Below are 24,574 nucleotides of genomic sequence, written 5' to 3'. Positions count from 1 at the left end.
ATTGTTTTCCAAAATGGTTGGATAAATTCCCAGCTTCACTAACAATTTATAAATCTGTCTGTCTTTCCATAGCTCTTTTGACATAGAATATTTCCATCTTTTATTATGTCTGTCAATTAAATGGGTATAAAAGGAAACCTCATACTTAATTTTATTTTCCTTCTATTATATGCCTGTCTTTCCACAACCCCTCCAACATGGAATTTCCCATCTTTGTCATTCATATAAGTGAGGTGGTATCTCAAGAGCTATTTTAAGTTGCATTTCTTAGATCTCTTGTCTTTATTTCAGTAGGTTATCATTAGTATGCATGTATTCTTTTGAAGACTTTCTTGCACATGACCAACATGATAATTTGTTTTCTTTGACTACATATTTATTACAATGTTTTTCTTTCCTTTTCCTTTTTTTTTTCATTTTGGGGATGAAGTAGGAGGAAGAATGGAGCTAGAGATAGGATTCTTCTACCTTTCCACCCAACTCCCAAAAAAATAAAAAGGGAGAAAAAGGAATCACATTTAAGCAAGAAGCCTTTGAAGGTTACATTTTGAATTTATTATAATACTAGAAAAGTAAACTTTTCATAACAGCAATTTACAGTTTCATGTATAATCTTATGTGTTCCTTGTATAAGGAACTGCTCATTTTAAATGGTATTTTAAAAACTCAGAATAAAAAGAAAATTTAAAAAGAAAACTATCAAGGGATATTAGCATTTTTGCCATTTAGATTAATTTTGTATGTTAATAAATGAAAGTAGCATAAATTCTTTTTAAATTTTGGATGTCATGCTTTTATTTAAGATAAATAGTGCAAAGGCTTATTCCCATCTTCACCTTTTATTTTAATTACATTTGTTTTTGCTTCTATAAAAGCTTTTTAATTTTATAATAATCAAAACTGATTTTTAAAAAATCTTCTAAGTAAAATGGTTTTCATCTTTGTACCTGATTACTACTTATTTCACTATCTATAGCTATTAAAATGTAACCTTCCATCTGCTTTTGTTTTATAGTGTTTTTAAAATATTTCAATTGTTTAGGAATTTAAATTTTATTAATGTATATAGTAAAGTATTTCTCTCTAAATATATTTTTCCAATAAACTTCTTTCTAATTTTCCTGCCAGTTCTTTGAAAAACAATATATTCCCAATTAGTTTGTTTTCCCGGATTTATACAGTGGAAGAAGTGTTGACTCTGGAGTTAAGGGGAAAAGATTCAAATCCTAACCCTGACACTTATACATATGTGAGTCTCAGTTATTTCATTTGTAAAATACAAATGTTGGACTAAATAGATTCTGAGGTGCCTTTTAGTACTAGACAATATAATACTGTATGTCTTCATAGATTAACTCTCAACTACTTAATTCATTGTGTTGTCATTTTTAAGTAGAATTTCTTTTTCTAGCTGCTTGTTCCTCTTGTTCATATATATACATATGTATGCATATGTATATATGTAATCAATGATTTTTGCAGAATTTTGTTTTTTTTTAATCTAGATTATTTTGCTAAAGCTGTTAATTGTTTTGGTGATGGGAGAGAAGGTTTGAAGTTATTGATTCTCTTAAGTTTTCTAAGTAAACCACAATATAATTCACAAATAAAAAATAACTGTGTCTCCTATTTGTCTAGTCTCTTCCCTTAGTTTATTTTTGTTTTAATGATGTAGTTAGCTTTTGTGGTACTATGTCAAATGACAGTGGACACTCTTTACCATTTGATGTTATTATAAAGTTTACAGTATTCCTCCATTACAAATAATGCTATTTCTTAGCTTTAGATGAATATTTTAAATTATACTAAGGAAATATTCTTTCATTCCTTTACATTTATTACTTTTAATGCAAATAAAAGCCCAATCTTGTTGTAAGTTCTTTTTTCTGCTTTAAATAATTGTTATATTTTGGGGGAATTTATCACTAAATTGTTTTTTAATGTTGAATCATTCTGAAATTCCTCATATGCTTTTACTTTATCATTATGATTATTTTAGATCTATTGCTATAATCTTTTGGCAAATATTTTATTTAATATTTTCTTCAATATTCATTAGTAATTAGGGACTCATTCCTAGTTGTATTAAGTCTTTGAACCTAAACAGGGATAACCTAAAAATGTGATCTACATTTGGTGAAGGGAATTCTCACACTAATGAAATCATGGATTGTTGACATATTGATACAGCATTAATGGTATGAGTCAATGGTGGTTTCTTTGGTTTGTCCTACTATTATCTAGATTTCAGAGGCATATTTTTTCTTAGAGAAAGAGCTTAAGAGGTGCTTTCTCCATTTTTGAAAATGGTTTATGTGGCAGACATATTATTTCCTATTTAAATATTTGATAGAATTTACTTATACATTCACCTACATTTGGATTTATGGGTTTTTTACTCTTTAGATTTATTGTTTGCCCAGTTTCCCATTCTGAGACTGGGTCCTTGGATTCTCTATTTCCTTTGGATAGTATGTTTTTTGTAGACATCAAGTGATTTTGTTATATATTCTTTTTTTTTTTATAATATACTTTTTTTTATTTTTAAACCCTTAACTTCTGTGTATTGACTTATAGGTGGAAAAGTGGTAAGGGTAGGCAATGGGGGTCAAGTGACTTGCCCAGGGTCACACAGCTGGGACGTGACTGAGGCCAGATTTGAACCTAGGACCTCCCGTCTCTAGGTCTGGCTCTCAATCCACTGAGCTACCCAGCTGCCCCCCTGTTATATATTCTTTTGATTGTTATTGTAGTGTTTGACAATTTTCCTAATTTTTTGTTCATTGATTGTGAATTCTTCCTTCCTATTAAAAAATCTTAGTAATTTAGTTTTGCTCTCATTTAAAAAATCAAATGTTTCCATCATTTATTTTTGTCAGTATTTTGAAAAGCTTTTTTAGCCTTTCATTTAATTCATTTTGTTTTCTCTTTTTTTCCCTTATCTCTTCTTTGATTTTGAAATTTCTTTTTTTGTACTTCTTTTGGAATGATTCCTTAGCTCTTTTTCTAATGTTTTTAATAGTGTGATCAATTTATTAATCTTTTTTTCTTTTTTCCTCAATTTAATGTTTAGAACTATACTTGTCTTTTAAGGATTTATTACATGAATTTTGATAGGTTGTCAAATTGTTATCATTCTCTTTAATTTGTTGTTGTTTTGAATATTTGTTTTTTGGAACATTAATTATTTATTGGTTATGTTGCAGCAAAGAGATATAGTTGATAGATAGTTTGTCTAGAAGTCAGGAAGACCTGAGTTAAAATATGGCCTTAAATATTCAATAGCTATATGACCCCGGGCAAGTCACTTAAACTCTTTTAGCCTGTTTTATCAATTATATAATGGGGATAATCCTAATACCTGGCTTACAGGGTTGCTGTGAGGTTTAAAAGTGATGTATATATAAAGTGCTTTACAAACCTTAAAATTCTTTATAAATGCTAGCTATAATTATTGTTGTCATTATTGAGCAGTTATTTTTCAGTTGTATTGAACTCTTTATGATCCCTTTAAGTATTTTCTTGGCAAAGAAACTGAAGTAGTTTACCATTTCCTCTCTAGCTCATTTGATATATGAGGAAACTAAAACAAACAGGGTTAGGTGACTTACCCAGGGTCACATATCTACTAAGTGTCTGAGGCCAAATTTGAATTCCAGAAGATGAGTGTTCCTGTCTTCAGGCTTTGTTATGATTATTTTTTATCTATTTCTGCATCTTTTTCATAGTTCGTTTATCAGTTACTAAATTTATTCCATTTAACTTATTTGGATAAAGACTATACTTAATTTATTTTTCCTTTCAGCATTTATTTGAGTTCCTCAGCCATTAAATGTAATCGGTTTATTTTGTTTGTTTTGTTTTACAATTAAATACTGTGAAATGAGCACTGAACTTAGAAAGAGGAAGATTTGAGTTCAAATCTACCCTTAGACATTTACCAGCTTTATGACCCTGGGCAAGTCATTGAAGCTTTAACTTTCTCAATTTCCTTATCTGCAAAATAGGAATGATGGGAACTTATTTTCCAGTCTTTTTGCGGTGATTTAATGAAGTAATATCTGTAAATATCTTAACAAACTTTAAAGCATTATATAAATTCTACCCATTTTAATTTTTCAAGAGATAGGAAGTAACACATTACTAATATTCTTGAATTAGCTGTTCGTGCTGTATGTAAGTAGATCAACAACTTTTTAGGGTAAAAGTCTGAATAAATGCAAAGCTAGAAAAATAAAAATAAATATATAGCACACTTAATTCTAGCCTGACATTTTAAAAAGTTATTGATGACAAAACACAGAATATGGCTAGAAGAAAAAAAAAACAACATAAAATAATTCATACATGAGAGCTTTGCAAACCCTAAAGAGCTATACAAGTGTTAATTACTATTATTATTACTATTAACAGAGTCAAATAATAGTTCTCTAAGATTACCATAATTATCAAAGGTCTATCAAATCTAGTGTTCCAAACATACTTTTTGGAACCTTAATTTCCCTCTTATTTGTCTTTATGTTAAATGAAAAGTTCTGAGGCATGCTAAAATCACCTATAATTACGATAATACACTAGGACTTTTTGAATTTTAGTGTTTCTGTTACCTATTTAGAGGCAATTCCATTCATATGTAAATATATACATATATATTTAATAGGGATGTTATTTCTTTAAAGAGGTAGCATTTTGCAGAGGATATAAAGCTGGCTTTGAAGTCAGAAGACGCTAGATTCAAGGCCTCTGCCACAAATTAGCTATTTGTTTTTGAGCAAATCATTTAGCCTCCCAGGGTTCTAGGCACCTCTCAGATTATCATTTGCACAGAACATACTGATCTTGCATTGTTAAATAAATTCCACCAGAAACTCCCTAAACTTATAAAATCACAGTTCTGGTAAAAAAAAATTGTCTGAGATGCTTTTAAACATAATATGATTTCCCTGCTTGTTTCTCTAGGTAATATCAATTTTTGTTATTGTTCAATCATTTTTTAGTTGTGTCCAATTCTTTATGACCCCATTTGGGGTGTTTTTTTTGGCAACAATACTAGAGTGGTTTGCCATATTCTTCTACGATTCATTTGAAAAATGAGGAGACTGAGGCAAACAGGGTTAAATGACTTGGCCACAGTCACACAGCTAGTAAGTGTCTGAGGCCAGATTTGAATTTGGGTGCTCCAGCATCAATTTTACTATTACCTTATCTGAAATCAGGATTACTTTTGCATTTTTGTATTCAGCTGAAACATGTTACATTATTTCTTGACACTTACTTTAACTAATATGTGTATTTTTGTTTAAATAGTTTTTTAATCTTGTATGTAGAAAATTGTTAGATCTTGTTTTCTACTCCATTTTGATCTATTTTATGGATGATTTTAGCTCATTGACATGCAAGGTCAATATAGTTTGTTTCTCCTATCAGATTGTTATTTTAGTTTTCAAAAAGTCAAAACTAGCAATATTTTCTCTGACATTTTCCAATTCTTTTTTAAGACATTAGCCCATCAGTGTACTTTCTTTTCAATCACTCTCTGCCTTACCCCAGACAAGATGGAATTTCTAAGGGTCAATAATAATCTTGCCTCCTCTGTGCAATTTTTAATCCTTGAGTTCTCAACTGTATTTTTTATATGTTATGAACATATTTTCCCCAGCAAAAAAGAATCAACATCATTGGTTATGTGCATGCCAGTATTTACAATATTTTCACAATTTCTATGGCATGTTTAGTAGTATTTGCAAAATTTTATATGCATATTTCCTAACCTCTACAATGTAGATACTGAGGTACTTTTTCTCAACTTTTATGTGGGACCCAGTTCGATCATTATAATTCTACAGTATTTAGTTTCATTTTATTATTCTTTTAATTTACATCATCATAGTCATTTTTAATATTTTGGTGTGGTTTTCTATTATCCCATATTCATTCAAATGTTTAAATGTTTCTTTAAATTATTCATATTTGTAAATTCTTATTGTGCAGTAATATTACATTATTTCATGTACCACAGTTTGTCCAACCATTACCCAATTCATGGTCATCTACTATGCTTTCAATCCTTTGCTACTACAAAAAACTGCAACTATGAATATTTTAGTCTATATAGGATATTTTGTTTTTGTTCTTGACTTCCTTGGGGTATATACTTAGTAGCACCAAAGGCTGTGGATATTTAAGACACTTTCTAAAGCACAATTGCAAATTGTTTTTTAGAATGTTTGGACCAATTCACAGTTCCACCAAGAGAATATTAGTGTTCTTATCCCCTCATAGCCCCTAAAACATTTATTATTTTCCATTTTTTCTATCTTTATAATTCTTCAAGGGTGAAGTAAAACTTTTTGATTTATATTTTCCCTATTATTAATGAACCATACCAGTCTTTAATATGGTTACTACTAGTTTGCAAGTTTGGGGTTTTTTTTGAGGATTATTTGTTCATATCCTTTGGCAACTCATCCATTTGAGGAAAGATTTCTTGCCCTTATAAATTTGTTACAACCTCCTACAGGTCTTGTTTATTGGATCCTTAGCACAAAGGTCCAGTTTGTCTTTACCCAGCTTCTTTTATATGATGATTTTATGTTTTATGCCTCTATTAATCTCTAGGATTTGGATTGTTATCGTTGTACAATAATGTGAGTCTCATTATGACCTTTGTTTTATCAAAAAGACTCAAACTCATAAGATATTTTAAATTGCAAGAGAAATCTATTTCTTTTTAGGATTTTATATTTCAGCCCTTTCTTTTATTTCTTGTCATCATTGAGTAGTTCTACAGAAGGAGAAGTGATGTTCCTTAATATGTAAACTTATGTCTCCTGGCTTCTTACAAGAATCCTTCATTGACACTAACGCTCTGGAACTTGGTGACTACATTTTTGGGTAAGTGAGCATTAGGTTCCTCCCTAGCAATCTACATTTTTCCTGCTTAAAAAAAATACCATTCAGTTTATCTTCTTACATAATTCTCTGAAATAAGGATTTCAAACTCTTTTTCATCTTGTTTTGTTTGTGGTTTTTTGTTCTGGAAGGTCAATAATTCTCAAAGATTCTCAGTAGATTAAATTTCCAAGGACCACTTCAGTCTATAAATATATTGAGTGATTTTTTCAATTTTATTGTTGTTTGATTTGGTTCTAAATTTATTGATCCTTTTGGCATTTTTGTGACCTCAATTATTGTTTTTCTGAGTTACCATTGCTTTGATATGATTTTTTATCATATATTATGAATCTCTAATTTTTTTGTTTTTCCAAATTCTTCTTTAAGCTAATTTCCTTTATTGTAGTTCTTTTATTTATTTTATTAAGCTTTTGACTTACTTTTGACATTCTGGTCATTATTTCATGCTTGTCTTAGGTGTTCTAGTTATAGTCATTTCAGAATTATTTTTGTATTCTGGATATTTAATTTCACATCCTTAAATCTAATATTTATTAATTTTATTGTGGTCTCTTTTTTTATTTATTATTTCTCCCATCTACTATGGGTTTTTCTTTGAGGTTTTCTTTATGAGAAATATATTTCCTTTTCCCTTTTCTTTGTTACAGAACTCTTATTTTGCTTGTTATGTTTATTACTGCTCTGAGGTGATAAAAAGTCATTTTACTGGCTTTCAAGACAGCCATTCATTCAATCATCTTGCTAAAATTCTCTTCTCTATTTCACTGAAAATGCTATTTGTTATCTGAGAACCATAAAGTAGAACATTACAGATTGTCTAATTAAGAAAGAGGCTATGCAACAATTTTATAGGAAAAAAATTTCATTGCAAATGAGGAAAAGGAAAGAACAACTAGAAACTGTCCAAAAGGTATATCTGGACCTCAGCTTGGAGATAACTGACAATAGTTTCCAATAGATCAACTGGCAAGTCAGGTCCAATACATATTCTTCTAGGTTGGGTTTCTACTGAGTAGACCCAGGGGAGGATAGATTCATACTATTCCTAACTGTCTTCTTATTTAAAAAAGATAGATAGACTATGTTTAGTGCTTTCTATGTACCATTTGCTGCTCTAAGCACTTGCAAAATACAAGCAAGGAAGGTAATCCTGCCCTCAAGGGCAGTATTTTAAAGGGAGAAGATAACACATAAATAATAGCTGCAGAGATGGAGCAAGGGAAGGGTAATGGGGAATGATGGTGAAGTACAGGAGCAGTATGTGGACATGGCCTTGTATGTGGTATGGAAACTTGATCCAGGAAAGATAAAATGATGGTCCACTTTTCAGAGTCTAGTATATCCAGGTTGACGTTCAGGGTTCTTGTGTGGGAATATGGGAACAATGACTGACAGATGGAAATGGACAATATCTGTACACTACAAGACTATTTGATCCTTGAGAGTAGAGTTTGAGTCTTCTTTATACTTACCATCTCTTCCACCATCTAGGATTGTTTTCTGTACTCCATAAGTATTTAATAAATGTTTGTCTATTTGTGCCCCCAAATACACCTTAGGACATGAGGACTCATTGGAAAGGTAGTGTCTGACCACTGTTGAATCAAATAAAATAAATTATCCCTCTTCTAACCAGGCAAGACATATTCTATATATGTGAAGGATGTGAGAGATCTCTTAATCCCCTACTGGGTCTTCCCCTTTGGTCCAGGTTCAAGCCAAAGAGGGCAGGATAAATGTTCCTTACCCCGGATTATTATTACTATAAGGATCATGTCAAATAGAGGCTCTGAAAAATTTAGAGAAGATCAGAACCCCAAAATGAACCATCTAGCCGCTTCCATAACCCACCCCCACTTTGGGATCTGCACACTTGGCAGTTTGCTTGCGTAATAAAGCCACCCAGAAAACTTCCACAGCTATAAAAAAGCATCTTTCTCTTTTCTCTGCATACTCACAACTCTGGCACATTAATAGAGATCCTTGATGCCTCACACCCTCAGCATGCTCTCCCTTCTGGATTATCTGTACTCCTTTCTCAATCATCTCCCACATTTTATCCATGCCACATATCTACCATATCCATGCCTCATATCTAACATATCTTGAGCTCTCATCCAAGAAGCCTATAGAATTCCACATCCTCTTTCAATTACATGACAACAGAAATTATCCATGAAATTACATTAGACATTAACTTTTAATGTCTTCAGACAGTTATCTTAGGTGAGTGTTGTCTGTCTGGAAATATTGTAGTGTAAGCACCTGAGGCCAAAGTTAGCTCAGAGCACCTATGCCCCCCAAAAGTTATCAGTAAAGTATCTGGCACTCTGGATAAGGTCCATTAATCTTCAGTGAATGGGTGTGAAATTTCTCATTACTTTCCTCCTAAACTTAACCTTTTCTTGAGTCTCTAGAATCTCATCAGATCTATTTGACTCAGGACTAATGTTGATGTGGGTTTCTAAGAGCAGGCAGAATTGCAGGATTGGGCATATTTTTTTCCCATTCCCTCCCTCTCCTTTGGCCTATACCTATATTTACTTTTTTGCTCTCTTTTCTGAGTGATACAGTAGAAAGAGTGCTGGCTTTGACCTTAGTACCTATGTTTGAATTCTGACTTTGCCACTCACTAAAAGTATAATCTTGGGCAAGTCCCTTTATCTCTGACTCTTGTTTTTCTTAATTGTAAAGTGAGGTTTTAGATTAGATGACCTCTAAGATCCTTCCAGTTCTAAGTCTGTGATCCTATGAGTCTTCAACAAAGCATCATGGAGGTCCTAGGAAGCAGTGTGTGTGTGTGTGTGTGTGTGTGTGTGTGTGTGTGTGTGTGTGTGTGTGTGTGATAAAGAAGAAGATAAAAATAGCCAACTCAAACACTAAGATGCTTGGCCAATGGTAAACAATAATGGCTCCTGAGGGAAATATTATTACGTAACAAATATGAACATATCTCATCTTGTTGAGTCAGTCAGGAACCATGGCCATTTCGTAAGTATGTTATTTCTTGGTCGGACCTCATTTCTCTCCACATCCCATGCTCCCTTTCAACCACAGGATTTCCTCAATGTCAAGGGCAAACTTCACCACTGTGAGTGAGTTTACCTTAGAGGGTTTCTCTAGCTTTGGATGGAAGCACCGACTCATCCTCTTTGTGATCTTCCTTGTCCTATACCTGCTGACCTTGGCCAGCAATGCTCTCATATTGACACTTATCCACCTCAATCGACAACTTCACACACCCATGTACTTCTTCTTGAGTGTACTATCTATCTCAGAGACCTGCTACACTGTGGCTATCATACCCCGCATGTTGACTGGACTCTTGCATCCACACCAACCCATTACCATCCCCGGTTGTGCCACACAGCTATTCTTCTACCTTACCTTTGGTGTCAACAACTGCTTCCTTCTCGCGGCCATGGGCTATGACCGCTATGTGGCCATCTGTAACCCCCTCAGGTACTCAGTCATCATGGGAAAGACAACCTGCGCTCAGCTAGCATGTGGATCATGGAGCATGGGTCTTGGCACAGCTGTTATTCAGGTGCCGTCTGTGTTCAGCCTCCCTTTCTGTGATATTAGCATCATTTCCCATTTCTTCTGTGACATTCGCCCACTACTGAAACTCGCCTGTGCAGACACGACTATTAAAGAGCTTGTCACCTTGCTCATCAGTTTGGGTGTTATTGTTCTGCCCATGGTCCTGGTCTTCATCTCCTACATTCTCATTTTTTCCACCATCCTCAAGATTGCCTCTGCTGAGGGGCGACGGAAGGCTTTTGCCACCTGTGCTTCTCACCTCACTGTAGTCATTGTCCACTATGGCTGCACTTCCTTTGTTTACCTCAAGCCAAAATCCCAGAATTCCATGGAAGACAGACTTATCTCTGTGACTTACACTGTCATCACGCCCTTGCTTAACCCTGTGGTATATAGCCTAAGGAATAAGGAGATCAAAGAGGCCTTAAGGAGATCCCTTGGCTGGAAATCCCTCACCTAGGATTTGGTTGAGTATGATTGTCAGGCCAGTTGAAGGAAACTGACATTTTTCATCTTGTGTAAGATTAGCTTTATACTTTTTTCTAGCTGCCCTAGACTGCCTGGTGTGATTATATGCACAAAGGAAAGTCAACTACTTCCCACTTTTCCTAAAAATGGGTGAGTATGCCACCCAGCATCATTCCGTCTGAGATACCCCTGAAAGAATTACCACTGAAAATGTAGAATCAAGATTTAGTTAAAAGAATGTTAGCCTCAAAGTCAGAAGACCTTAGTTCAAACCTGAATTGGATCCTTATTATCTTTACAATCACATATTTTTGTTGTTCAGTTGTGTCTAATTCTTCATAACCCAACGAACCATAGAAAGTTAATACTGTCTATTGGGTTTTCTTGGGAAAGATACTGGAATGGTTCACTATTTCCTTCTCCAGTGGATTAAGACAAACAGAAGTTAAATAACTTGCCCAGTGATTCACAGCTAGTAAATGACTGAAGGTGTATTTGAACTCAAATTTTCCTGACTCCAGGGTCAGCATTCTATTCATTGAGCCCACCTAGCTGACTCTTATAACCATGGACAAATCACTTAATCAGAGCCTTAGTTTCCTCATCTGTGTAATGTGGATAATGATACTTATACTGGGATGCTATGAGGGAGACATTTTCAAAAACTTGAAATGTTATAAAAATATGAGTTACTACTGCTACTATTGCTACTAGTACTATCACCACTACCATACCCATTACTACTACTACTGTTCTCCAGTTGATAATCTGTGATCCATTTAACAATCAACCAGCCTCAAGCTTGGAATAATTCCTTTTCTGAGGAGCCCTGGAATAAAACTTTAGTAATTTTATTTCTGATATGAAGTATTTCCCAATTTCCACCACCATCACCACCCCTGCCTTAGCCTCACTCTCCTTCCCATAAAAAATTACCTATTACATGTGTATACATAGATACATATGTATATATGCTATCTTTGTCAATTGGATATAAGCTTTGTCTTTTATTGTTATTTATTTTTAACATAAAATTAATACAATATAATACATATAATTTGTTATAAATATGTAATAAATTATAATAGATATGCTCATCGAAGAGAAACAAATATATGTCTCATTCTTTTTCCCTTCCTTTCTACCTCTCCCTTTCCCCAAGAAGGCAGGTAATATGATGCAGGTTGTACATATATTATCAGATAAAATATATTTTCTTCTTTTTTCATGTTGTAAAACAGACATATATTACTTACTCTAGAGAAAAATTTGTGTAGGAAATAAAGTGAATAAAGTTATGTTTTGATCTGCATCTGAACTCCTTTCAAGGTGGTGGATATCCATTTTTGTCATGAGTTGACAAAAGTTGACCTGTTATGAGTTGGCAAGTTATCCTTGACTTGTTGATAATAGTTAAGACATTCACAGTAGATTTTCATACATCATTGTTGTTACTTTGTACAACATTCTCCTGGTTCTGCTCACTTTACTTTGTATCACTTCATTTGTCTTTTCAGGTTTTTTTGTGATTGTCTTGTTTCTCATTTCTTATGGCACAATAGTATTCCATTACAATCATACCACGACTTGTTCAGCCACTCCCCAAATGATGGGCATTCCTTCAGTTTCCAGTTCTTTGTCACAACAAAAAGAGCTGTTATAAACATTTTAGAACATATAGTTTCTTTTCCTTTCCTTTGATCACTTTAGGAAATAAACCTAATAATGCTATTACTATATTGTACTTGTATATGCAGCTTTATAATTCTTTCAGTATAATTCCAGATTACTCTACAGAATGGTTGGATCAGTTCACAGTTCACCGAAAATGGATTAGTGTCCCTATTTTTCCATATCCCCTCCAACATTTATCATTTTGACCTTTTATTATTTTAGCCAATCTAATAGGTTTGAGATGATATCTCAGAGTTTTTTATTTGCATTTCTCTAACTAATAATGATTAGAACTTTTTTCATAGTTACATATAAATTTGAGTTCTTCAACCAAAGATATTCTCTTCATGTCTTTTGGTCATCTATCAATTGAGGAATGGCTCATCTTCTTACATACTTCATAAAGTTCTCTATATGTTTTAGATATGAGACCTCTACCTGAGAAACTATTAATTTTTCCCCAACTTATAGCTTTCTTTCTAGTTTTTTTTCTATCTTAGTTTTATTTGTCAACAATTTGGATGTTTCAATAAATGATAACTAAATCTATAATATCAGAATAACAATGATAAATTAGTAACACATCTGAGTAATGATATTATTGATAGTAGTAAAGCTTAACTTCAGGGAGTAAGGCTGAATCCTCCTTTGGCCCTTCAGCTTGCCCTAAGACTTCTTTGAGGCTGACCTATTGCCAGGTCAAATAAACAAAAGGTCAGTAGCTAGATTGACTTTTAGAAACAAGGCTTTACTGGTGTAAATCAAAACAAAGGGGTAACTGGTAAAAGGAAAAAGGGTTATTAGGAAACCCTAAATGTAGTTTGATCCTAGTTATAAGTGCTATATCTAACAGCTTTAGAATGTTGACAGCTGAACTAACCAGGCCCACTGGCCCAGGCAGGTCTGGCCTGCTTTGGTGAGGCACTGCTTGCCTGTAGACAAATTAGATGGTAACTTGATTAATTGATGCTCAACTGCTGGCCCCGGCTTGACAAGCCGGATGAAGAATAATTAGTTGGTTGAAATGTATTTTGTAGCTTCAGAGATTGTTGGATTTGACAATGAGTTGTTGCTATTTGTCAGCTAAGTTAGATAAATCCTACCCAACTAAGTTATCTAATCCCATGATCCTCCTCCCTCCACCCTGGATCCCAGGCTCCAGAATGAGTCTAAGGGTCCAGTCTCTGCCTCCCTTATATAGGGCACAGCCTAACCAATGATTGGTCTCATGCCCCAGGATGGCATCAGGAATCTGCCAAGATTCCAAGTGTCCAACTGCAAACTGTGCCCACAGGCATGGCTTCTTGCAAAATCTTGCAAAACTTAACTGACACTTGTTGTATAACTATTCTATCTGCTTTTCTATTTCTTAGTCAGTCTCACATAGTTTTGATAATTACTGTTTTATAATATATTTTGAAATTTGGTACCAGCTAGATTTCCTTTCTTAAAATTTCTTTCATTATTTCCTTTGATATTCTTGACCCTTTGTTTTTCCAAATGAATTTTGTTATTATTTTTTTGTTTGATGAAGAATTTTTGGTAATTTAATTGGAATAGCATTAAATAATAGATTATTTTGGGTAGGATTGTCATTTTAATTATATTTGTTCTTCCCACCCAGGAACAATGACTATTTCTCCAATTATTTAAATCTGATTTTATTTGTATAAAAATGTTTCATAATTAGCTTCATATAGTTTTTGGATTTGTTTTAGAAGATATACTCCTAGGTATTTTATTCTTCCTATGGCTAATTTAAATAGATTAGCTCTTACTATCTCCTCTTGCAAGACATTGTTAGTGATACATAGAAATGCTGTTGATTTAGGTAGGTTTATTTTATAATCTGCTATTCACTAAAGTTATTGATAGTTGCAATTAGTTTTAGTTGAACCTCTAGGATTTTCTATATATATATATCATCATATCATCTGAGAAAATAGAGTTTTATTTCTTCTTTACCCATTCTGATACCATCAATTTCTTTTTATTCTCATTAATAGTATAATATTAAATAATATTGGTGGTAATAGGGCATTATTGGTTTACTCCTGACCTTATAGGAAAGGCTTGTTTATATTTTTATATTTTAATTTTTTCCATGGTTATATGATTCTTGTCACCCTCACCTTTTTCCTCCCCCCTCCCAGAGTTGATAAGCAATTTCACTGGGTTATATATATTATCACTTATTATCATTCAAATCCCATTTCTGTTATTCATTTTTGTAATAGAGTAATCTTTTAAAACCCAAACTCCAAAGCATATACTATAAGGGAAGGCTTTGACTTACCCCCATTACAGATAAAGTTTGCTAATGTTTTTAAATATATAATTCTTATTAATCTAAGAAAAATATATTTATACCTATACTTTTAATTGTTTTAAGCAGAATAAATGTTTTCTTTGCCAAATGCTTTTCTATATCTCTTGATATAATCATATGATTTTGTTACTTTTTTTGTTGATGTAATCAATTATGCTAATAATTTTCTTTATATTGAACTATCCCTGCATACCTGTTATAAATCCTTTTTGGTCATAATGTATAATCATTGTGAAATAATGTTATAGCCTCCTGGATAGTATTTTATTTATGTAAGCTTCTTGAAGCAGGGACTTTCATTTTTGTCTTTGTAATTTTGTCTTTATTTGTGTCTTTGCACAATGACTGGCACATAGTTGATGCTTAGTAAGTATCTGCCGATTGGCCTTGGGAATCCTCAAACTATCCCAAAAAAATATTCTTACTACCTGTAGAGTAGCTTAGCCAGCAAAACTTTTAGGCCAATGACCCTTTAAATGCAAAGAGGTATTCTTTTTGGAGAAGACAATGCAATAAAGCCTCAGCTATCCTGATACATAAGAAAGGCTTTTAAGTAGCTGAAGCAACTACTGAAATGATTGCTTGCTGGTTTCTAGGTCTTGCCATTTCAAAGTAGATCACTCAGACTATCGACTATCTATACTTATCTATCCTTGCCAAACTACCATCATGACAATCATCTTGTGACTGTTTACACTCTCTTATGAGTATGAAAGTTGCTATCATACCAGCTGACTAAAGACTCTAGGGTTCCTGATCCTGAGCAGTGTTACATATTGAAGGTCCTAGGAAATAACATCCTCATAATAATTTCAGGAAAAATGCCCACCACTAAGACTAGTATCTTAGAGAAAGCTTCAAAGACAAGAAAGGAACTCTGTTCTCCATTCTACATAAGACTGTGATGTATTGCTCACACCTTGCCAAAATAATTTTTCTGGGGTTCTTAACCCAGGGTCTATGAACTTGTTTTGTTTTTAAATATTTTGATGGTTGTGTTTTTTGTTTATTATTTTTATTTTCAAACATTAACTTTCTCTACTTCCTCTCTATATTCCCTTTCCTTATCTGACTCAATTGTGCACTTCTGGAACATTTCTTACTCTGTCTTCACTTCCTTTTGTGTCTTTCATAACCCCTTCTGGAATACTAACACATTTCCCTTCATTCACTCTTCTTTTTATATTTTTGCCATCTTTCCTTTCCCAGAAGCCTGTCTTACTCCTGAATATTATACATTCCTGTGTACTGTCTCCAATACTAATTTATACTACTCCTATGTACCTGACTGGGTTAGGAAGGGGAATTGGCATGATTTTTGTTCCTTGATTGCAACGTTCAGACTCTTTCCGCCATGATGACTCAGAAAACTTCCTCCTATAAGGTCCACCCCATCCTCTACATCATCTATTCTAACTCCTTTTCACAGTGACAGGGTACTGTCTTTTCTTTATGGAAGAATTCATAGTTCTTTAACCTAACACATGAAGTGAGAACATCAACATATTATCACATGTTCCCTCAAGTAACCTACCCTTTCAGTTTACCAGCCTCCTCAAATCATATTATCTATATATTCAATCAACCATTAGCAACCAGAGGGACAGCTAGTCTTAGATCTTGATATCTGTAACAACTATGCCATCTTCATAATTCTGAACTCTAAAATTTCCTTCTTTTTAACTTTATTTTTTTCTCAGAATATTTTTCCATGGTTACATGATTGATGTTCTCTCCCTCCTCTCTTTCCTCCCCCTCCAGGAGAAGACAAGTAATTCCACTGGGTTATACATGTATTATTACTCAAAATCTATTTCCAAATTATTCATTCATGTTTGTAATAGAGTAACTTTTAAAACCCAACCCCCCAATTTTATGCCTATATAACCAAGTAATAATTCATGTTTTCCTTCTGCATTTCTCCTTCTACAGTTCTTTCTCTATATGTAAATAACATTTTTTTCTCATAAGTCCCCTGGGATTGTCCTGGACATCACTATTAGTAGCAGTCTATTACATTTGATCATACCACAATGTTTCAGTTATTGTGTACAACGTTCTCTTGGTTCTGCTCATTTCACGCTGCATCAGTTCATGGAGGTTCTTCCAGTTCGTATAGAAATCAAGCAGTTCATCATTCCTTATAGCACCAATATAGTATTCCATCACCATCATGTAGCACAATTTGTTCAGCCATTCTACAATTGAGGGACAACCACATATTTTCCAATTTTTTTGCCACCACAAAAAGCACAGCTATAAATACTTTTTTACAAACATTTTTCATTATTTCTTTGGGGTGCAAACCCAGAAGTGGCATTGCTGGATCAAAGGGCACACAATCTTTTAAAATCCTTTGGGAATATTTTCAAATTGTCTTCCAGAATGGTTGGATCAGTTTACAATTCCACCAATAATGCAGTAGTGTTCCAGTTTTGCTACATCCCCTCCAACATTTATTATTTTCCTTTACTGTCATATTGGCCACTCTGCTAGGTGTGAGTTGTTTTGATTTACATTTTTCTAATCAGGAGGGATTTAAAACAATTTTTCATGTGTTATTGATAGTTTTGTTTTCTTCACCTGAAAACTGCTTATTCATATCCCTTGACCATTTATCAGTTGGGGAATGGCTTGGTTTTTTGTTTTGTTTTGTTTTTGCTTTTGTTTTGTAAATTTGACTTAGTTCCTTATATATTTGGTAAATTGGACCTTTTTTGGAGAATTTCATTATTAAAATTTTTTCCAGCTTGTTGCTTCCCTTCTAATTTTGATTGCATTGGTTTTCTTTGTATATACATTTTTAATTTAATATAATCAAAATGATTCATTTTCCATTCTATAATGTTCTCTATCTCTTGCATGATCTTAAATTCCTTCCTTTCCCATAGATCTGACAGGTATACTATCCTATATTCACTTAATTTATTTATGATTTCACTCTTTTTATTTACGTCATTAACCTATTTTGAATTTATCTTGTTATAGGGTGTGAGATGTTGCTTTAAACCTAATTTTCCCCATAATGTTTTCCAATATTCCCAGCAGTTTTTTTTCAAATACTGAATTATTGTCTCAAAAGTTGGGATCTTTGGGTTTATCAGACACTAGCTTGCTGAGATCATTTACCCCTAGTCTATTTCAACGATCCACCCTTCTAACTCTTAGCCAATGCTATATTGTTTTGATGGTCACTGCTTTATACACAATTTAAGATCTGGTACTGCTTCTAGGTCACTATCCTTCACAGTTTTTTCATTGGTTCTCTTGATATTCTTGATCTTTTGTTCTTCCTGATGAACTTTGTTAAAATTTTTTCTAATTCTATAAAAAAAAGGTTTTTTTGGTAGTTTGATGGGTATGACACTCAATAAGTAAATTAGTTTACATAGGATGGTCACTTTTATTATATTAGCTCATTCTGCCTATGAACAATTAACATTTTTCCAATTATTTAGATCTAGTTTTAATTGTGTAAAAGTTGTTTTGTAAGTGTGTTCATATAATTTCTGTTTTCCTTGGCAAATAGCTTTCCAAATATTTTATATTGTCTAGAGTGATTTTAAATGGACTTTCTCTTTCTAACTCTTACTCCTGAGTTTCATTGAAAATGTATGCAAATGATGATTTATGTGGGTTTATTTTTTACCCTGCAACTTTGCAAAATTAATTATTTCCAGTAGGTTTTTAGTTGATTTTCTAGGATTCTCTAAATGTACTATTATATCATCTGCAAAGAGTGATAGTTTAGTTTCCTCATTACCTACTTTAATCCCTTCCATTTCTTTTTCTTCTCTAATTGCTACCTCTAGCATTCCTAATACAATATTAAATAACAGAGGTGATAATGGGCATCCTTGCTTCTTTCCTGATCTTATTGGGAAGGCTTCTAACTTATCCCCATTGCAGATGATACTTCTGATTTTTTTTTTTAAAACCTTACCTCCCATCTTAGAATCAATACTGTGTTTTGATTCCAAAGCAGAAGAGTGATAAGGGCTAAGCAATGGGGTTTAAGTGACTTGCCCAGGGTCACATAGCTAGGAAGTGTCTGGGTCAGATTTCAACCTAGTACCTCCCATCTCTAGGCCTGACTCTCAATCCACTGAGCCACCCAGATGCCCCAATGCTGATAGTTTTAAAGAAATACTATTTATTATTTTGAGGAAAGGACCTTCTGTTCCTATACTTTCTAGTGTTTTCAATAGGAATGGGTCTTGTATTTTGTCAAAGGCCTTTTTCTGCATCTATTGAGATAATCATGTGATTTCTGTCAGTTTGGTTACTGATATGGGCAATTATATGGATGGTTTTTCTAATATTAAGCCATCCATGCATTCCTGGTATAAATCATACCTGGTCATAATGAATAATTCTTGTGATAACTTGCTGTAGTCTCTTTGCTAGTATTTTATTTTAGATTTTTGTATCTATTTTCATTAAGGAGATTGGCCTGTAGTTTTCTTTCTCTGTTTTTAGTCTTCTTGGCTTGGGAATCAGTACCATATTTGTGTCATAAAAGGAATTTGGTAAGACTCCTTCTTTGCTTATTTTGTCATATAGCTTGTATAGTGCTGGGATTAGTTGTTTTTTAAATGTTTGATGGAATTCATCTGTGAATCTATCTGGCCCTGGGGATTTTTTCTTAGGAAGTTCTTGATGGCTTTTTAAATTTCTTTTTCTGAGATGAGATTATTTATGTATTCTATTTCCTCTTTTGTTAATCTAGGCAATTTATATTTTTGTAAATATTCATCCATTTCACCTAGATTGTCATATTTTTGCCATACAATTGGGTGAAATAGCTCTTAATAATTGCTTTAATTTCCTCTTCATTAGAGGTGAGATGGCCTTTTCATTTTTGATACTGTTAATTTGATTCTCATTTCTTTTTTATTAGATTAACCAGTATGTTGTCTATTTTATTTGTTTTTTTTTTCAAAGTACCAGCTCCTAGTCTTATTTGTTAGTTCAATATTTCTTTTGCTTTCACTGTCCGCCCTTTGATCCAGCCATACCACTGCTGGGTTTATACGCCAAAGAGATCATATGGAAAAAGACTTGTACAACAATATTTATAGCTGTGCTTTTTGTGGTGGCAAAAAATTGGAAAATGAGGGGATCTCTTTTAATTGGGGAATGGCTGAACAAATTATGGTATCTGTTGGTGATGGAATGCTATTTTGCTAAAAGGAATAATTAACTGGAGGAATTCCATGTGAACTGGAATTGATGCAGAGTGAAAGGAGCAGAACCAGGAGAACATTGTATACAGAGACTGATAACATTGTGGTACAATCAAATGTAATGGACTTCTCTACTAGCAGCAATCCACTGATCCAGAACAATTCTGAGGTTCTTATGAAAAAGAACACTATCCACATTCAGAGGAAGAACTGTGGGAGCAGAAATACAGAAGAAAAACAATTGCTTCATCACATGGGTTGATGGGGCTATGATTGGGGATGTAGACTCTAAAAAAATATTTCTTTCACTTTCAATTTTATTAATTTCTCCTTTGATTTTTAGGATTTCCAATTTAGTTTTTATCTGGGGATTTTTAACTTGTTCTCTTTCTAGTTTTTTAAGTTGCATGCCCAAATCATTTATCTCCCTTTCTATTTTGTTGATATAGATACTTAAGGATATAAAATTTCCCTTGAATACTGCTTTGGCTGAATCCCATAGATTTGACAGGCTGTCTCTTCATTGTCATTCTCTTCAATGAAATCAGCAATTGTTTCTATGATTTGTTACTTGACCCACCAGTTTTGAAGAATTAGATTAGTTAGTTTCTAATTAATTTTAAATTTGCCTCTCCATGAACCCTTATTAATTATGATTTTTATCACATGATCTGGAAAAATTGCATCTATTATTTCTGCTTTTCAACATTTGTTTGTGATGTTTGTATGCCCTAGAGCAGCACTGATGAACCTTTTCTGAGTTTGAGGGCCAAAGGGGCAAGTTCAAGCTCTCCGTGAACCCCTACATTACCCGAGAGAGCTGAGGGAGAAAGTGTCCGCTTTGGGTGGCTGGACAGAGGGGCAGGGCATGCAAAAATGTCTTCTGGTGCTTGGAATTGGGGGGACAGAGTAGCTCCCTGAAAACTGGCTTTGCATTCTTGTCACATCTTCACCAACGCTGTCCTAGTACATGATCAATCTTTGTATATGTACCATGTGCTGCTTAAAAGAAGGTATTTTCTTTTTTATCCCTATTTGATTTTCTCCAGATATTTATTAACTCTAATTATTCTAACATTTCATAAAATATCTTTCTTTGATCATTCTCCCCTGTTCTTTCGTCTCTTTCCTCTGCCTGATTTTATTTTTCTCTTTATTATTTATTTTTAACATTCTTTTAAAAAATTCCTTCCCTTCCACTTTCCTTCCCAACTCTACCCATTGAGAAGACAGTAATATGACATAAATTATATATATGAAATAATTCAAAATATTTTCATATTAGTCATGTTAAAAATATTGTATTATTAAAAGAAGCTAAGTCTTTCACAGTTAATCGTGATTATAATATAGCTGTTAATGTGTACAATGATTTCCTTGTTATGCTCACTTTACTCCTGCAACAATTCATATAGGTCTTCCCTAGTTGTTCTGAAATGATTTTGCTAATTATTTCTTGTAACACAGTAGTATTCCACTGCAATCATATACCACAATTTGTTCAGTCATTTCTCAATTGATGGACATCACCTCAATTTTATATCCTTTGCCATATCAAAAAAGAATCACTTTAAATATTTTTGTGATTATAGATCTTTTTTCTTTTTCTTTGCTTTCTATGGGAAATAAGCCTAGTAGTGGTATTGCTAAGTTAAAGGATATGAACAGCTTTATAACCCTTTAGAAATAGTTCTGAATTGTTGGATCAATTCACAACTCCAACAGAGCAGCACTGTCCCTGTTTTTCCACATCCCCTCTAGTACTTGTCAGTTTCCTTTTCTGTCATGTTAGACCACCTGATAGATATAAGGTAGTATCTCAGAGTTTATTTAATTTACAATTGCCTAGTCAGGAGAAACTGAAATTGAGAGAGCCCATCGTAGAAATCAGAATTTCTTTCAGATGACTGGTAGATTCTTTCAATTTCTATTTTATCCTCTTGTTTGGAGAGAGCAGGGAAATATTTCTTAATAATTTCTTGAAATGTGATGTCTAGATCTTTTTTTTTATCATCCCTCTCAGATAGTCCAGTAATTCTTAAATTATCTCTCCTTCATCTGTTTTCCAGGTCAGTTGCTTTCAAAAGATATTTTACATTTTCTTCTCTTTTTTCATCATTTATACTACGTTTTATTGTTTCTTGATGTCTCATGGGGCCCTTAGCTTCCCCCTTATTATGTTTAAGGAATTATTTTCTTTGGTGAATTTTGTATCTCCTTTTCCATTTGGTTTTTTTTAAAGATATTGTAATCAGTATTTTTGTGCCTTTTTTACTAAGCTGTTAATTCTCTTTTCATAATTTTCTTTTATCACTTTCATTTCCTTTCCTAATTTTTCTCTATCACCCCAGCCCACAACTGGTCTTATTGTCATGTACTCTACACTGGTGTCCATCCTCATGTCACAGAACTTCCAAACTGATTTCCCAAGTTGTCTTGGGTAGTAAAAATGTCTCACCTTGACTTTTTGTTGGTTTTGACACTCCAGAATTTAGTTTGAGGAGTTATTTTTAAATTGCTTGGAGGAAAATGTTAGGAAAGTTTGTTTGGTCTCTACTTTGCCGTTGTGGCTCCTACTTTTCTGCCTCACTCATACCTTAACTTCATCTTCACTGTGACCCATAGTTTCTCGTTCAATATTTTTCCAGCTCATCACCTCTGCTATAGCTTTACTTTACTTTCTTCACAACCTTGATTTTATAATTAGACAACTGAATTATATTCTATCTTCCACTTTTGACTTCTTTTCTCCTTTGCTCTATTGCTGTTTATATCCTTCAATTACTCAACCATGGATTGCACTCCTTATATCTCTTCATATGATTCACAGGTCTATATATCCAGCCCGACTATCATTCCTGAGCTCCAATCTCACATTGCCAACTGCCTTTTGGATATCTTAAATTAGAAGTCTCATAGGTATCTCAAACATACTTAAACCAGAACTTTTTTCCTCTCAAACTCTCCCCTCTTCTTAACTTCTTTATTATTGAGGATGCCACCATCTTTCTACTCACAGAGACCTTCAACCTCACTCTCATTTACCCTACATATCCAATTGCCCAATCTTGTCATTTCTGTATTAACACCATCTTTTGCTTACCTCCATCAACCTATTTCAGGCCTACCATCACTTGCCTAGCTCTATGTTATCAAAAACAAATAGAAACAGATCCTTGAGAGCTTCATATTGACTTAGAAAACCACAAATTAACATTCCCTATATTGTGTTACATATTTATTTCCTTAAACATTTCACAATTACATTTTAATCTGGTTCAAGCCATACTCTAGAGCTTTATTGTGAAGTCTGCAGGCTACAAGTTTGATATTTCTGCCTTACACTTTTGCTATAGTCTCCTAATTGGCCCCAATGACTCAAGACTCTTCCCCACCCTAATCTATCTTATATTCAGCTTCTAAAGTGATTTTTCTAAGTATAGTTCTGACCATGTCATCTCCTGTTTTGTAATTTCTAGTAGCTCCCATATTGCCTTCACATTCAAATAGAAACACTTCTGAGGCATTAAATGTGCCATTTAAAGTTCATCATACTTTGATATCATCCCACATTTCTAGTCTTCTTGCTCTTTACACCACTCCACACATTGTGCTTTATAGAAACACTAGCCTACTTGTTTCTTAAAAACAATGTTAGCTCTATGCCTCGATGTTGGTTGATTCAAATACCTGGAATCCTTTGCCCCTTCACCTCTACCTCTTAATTTCCCTGGTTTCTTAAAAGACTCAGCTTAAATACTACCTTTTCAGGAGAATTTTGCTAGTCCCCTAGCTACAAGAGTCTTTGTATCTGAGATTGCCTTCTATTTACTTTCTATTTTATATATATGTACATATGTATAATTATTCATACAGAATTTGTATACATCTTTGCCTTTGTTTATATCCTTAATGCTTTCCATATTTCCTGGCACCCAGTAAAATATTAATAGATGCTTGTTGGCTGACTAAACAGATGATTTCTAAGGCCTTTTATATCCATAAATTCTATAATCTTATTACAACAAAAAGTCAAAAGCCATGTAGATGAATAGGGATCAGGATGATATGAAGCAAAGTAAGATTTCTGCCATAGCAAATAAATTATAAAATACTATAAATGGAAAGAACTTTACAGATTATATTGTCTAACCTTCTCATTCTACAGAGGAAGAAACTGAGGCCCAAAATGGTTAAATGACTTGCCCACGAGTCAGCTGTAGAGCGCTGTGACTCACAGTCCAATGATACATTCACTATATTTCAGGCAGTCATTCAAAAATCTTTACCCCCAAAATATTTATTTATTAGGGACATACCATATATATATATATATATATATATGTATATATATATATGTATGTGTGTAAGTATTCTGGTTCTAGGTAAGAAGGAACATGAACTTTTTTCTTAAGAAGAAAGAGCATAAAAGAGCTACAAATTTTTTGGAAGATTCTGA

At 33.4% G+C, this 24,574-nt stretch overlaps 1 protein-coding gene across 1 annotated transcript in view; it reads left to right on the top strand.

Annotated features, from left to right (window-relative positions):
* The window catches only part of LOC123245632 (olfactory receptor 10J4-like), a 38,435-nt gene extending 27,517 nt beyond the window's left edge, over positions 1-10,918 (top strand). The window contains exon 2 of the mRNA XM_044674598.1: positions 9,981-10,918. Coding sequence (XP_044530533.1) covers positions 9,981-10,918 — 938 coding nt within the window. The remainder of the gene's footprint in view (positions 1-9,980) is intronic.
* Positions 10,919-24,574: the final 13,656 nt, after the last annotated feature.

This window comes from Gracilinanus agilis, chromosome 4 (assembly GCF_016433145.1).
Source record: "Gracilinanus agilis isolate LMUSP501 chromosome 4, AgileGrace, whole genome shotgun sequence".
NCBI lineage: Eukaryota > Metazoa > Chordata > Mammalia > Didelphimorphia > Didelphidae > Gracilinanus > Gracilinanus agilis.
Note: the sequence above shows the minus strand (reverse complement) of the source record. Positions and strands in the feature narration are given on the sequence as shown.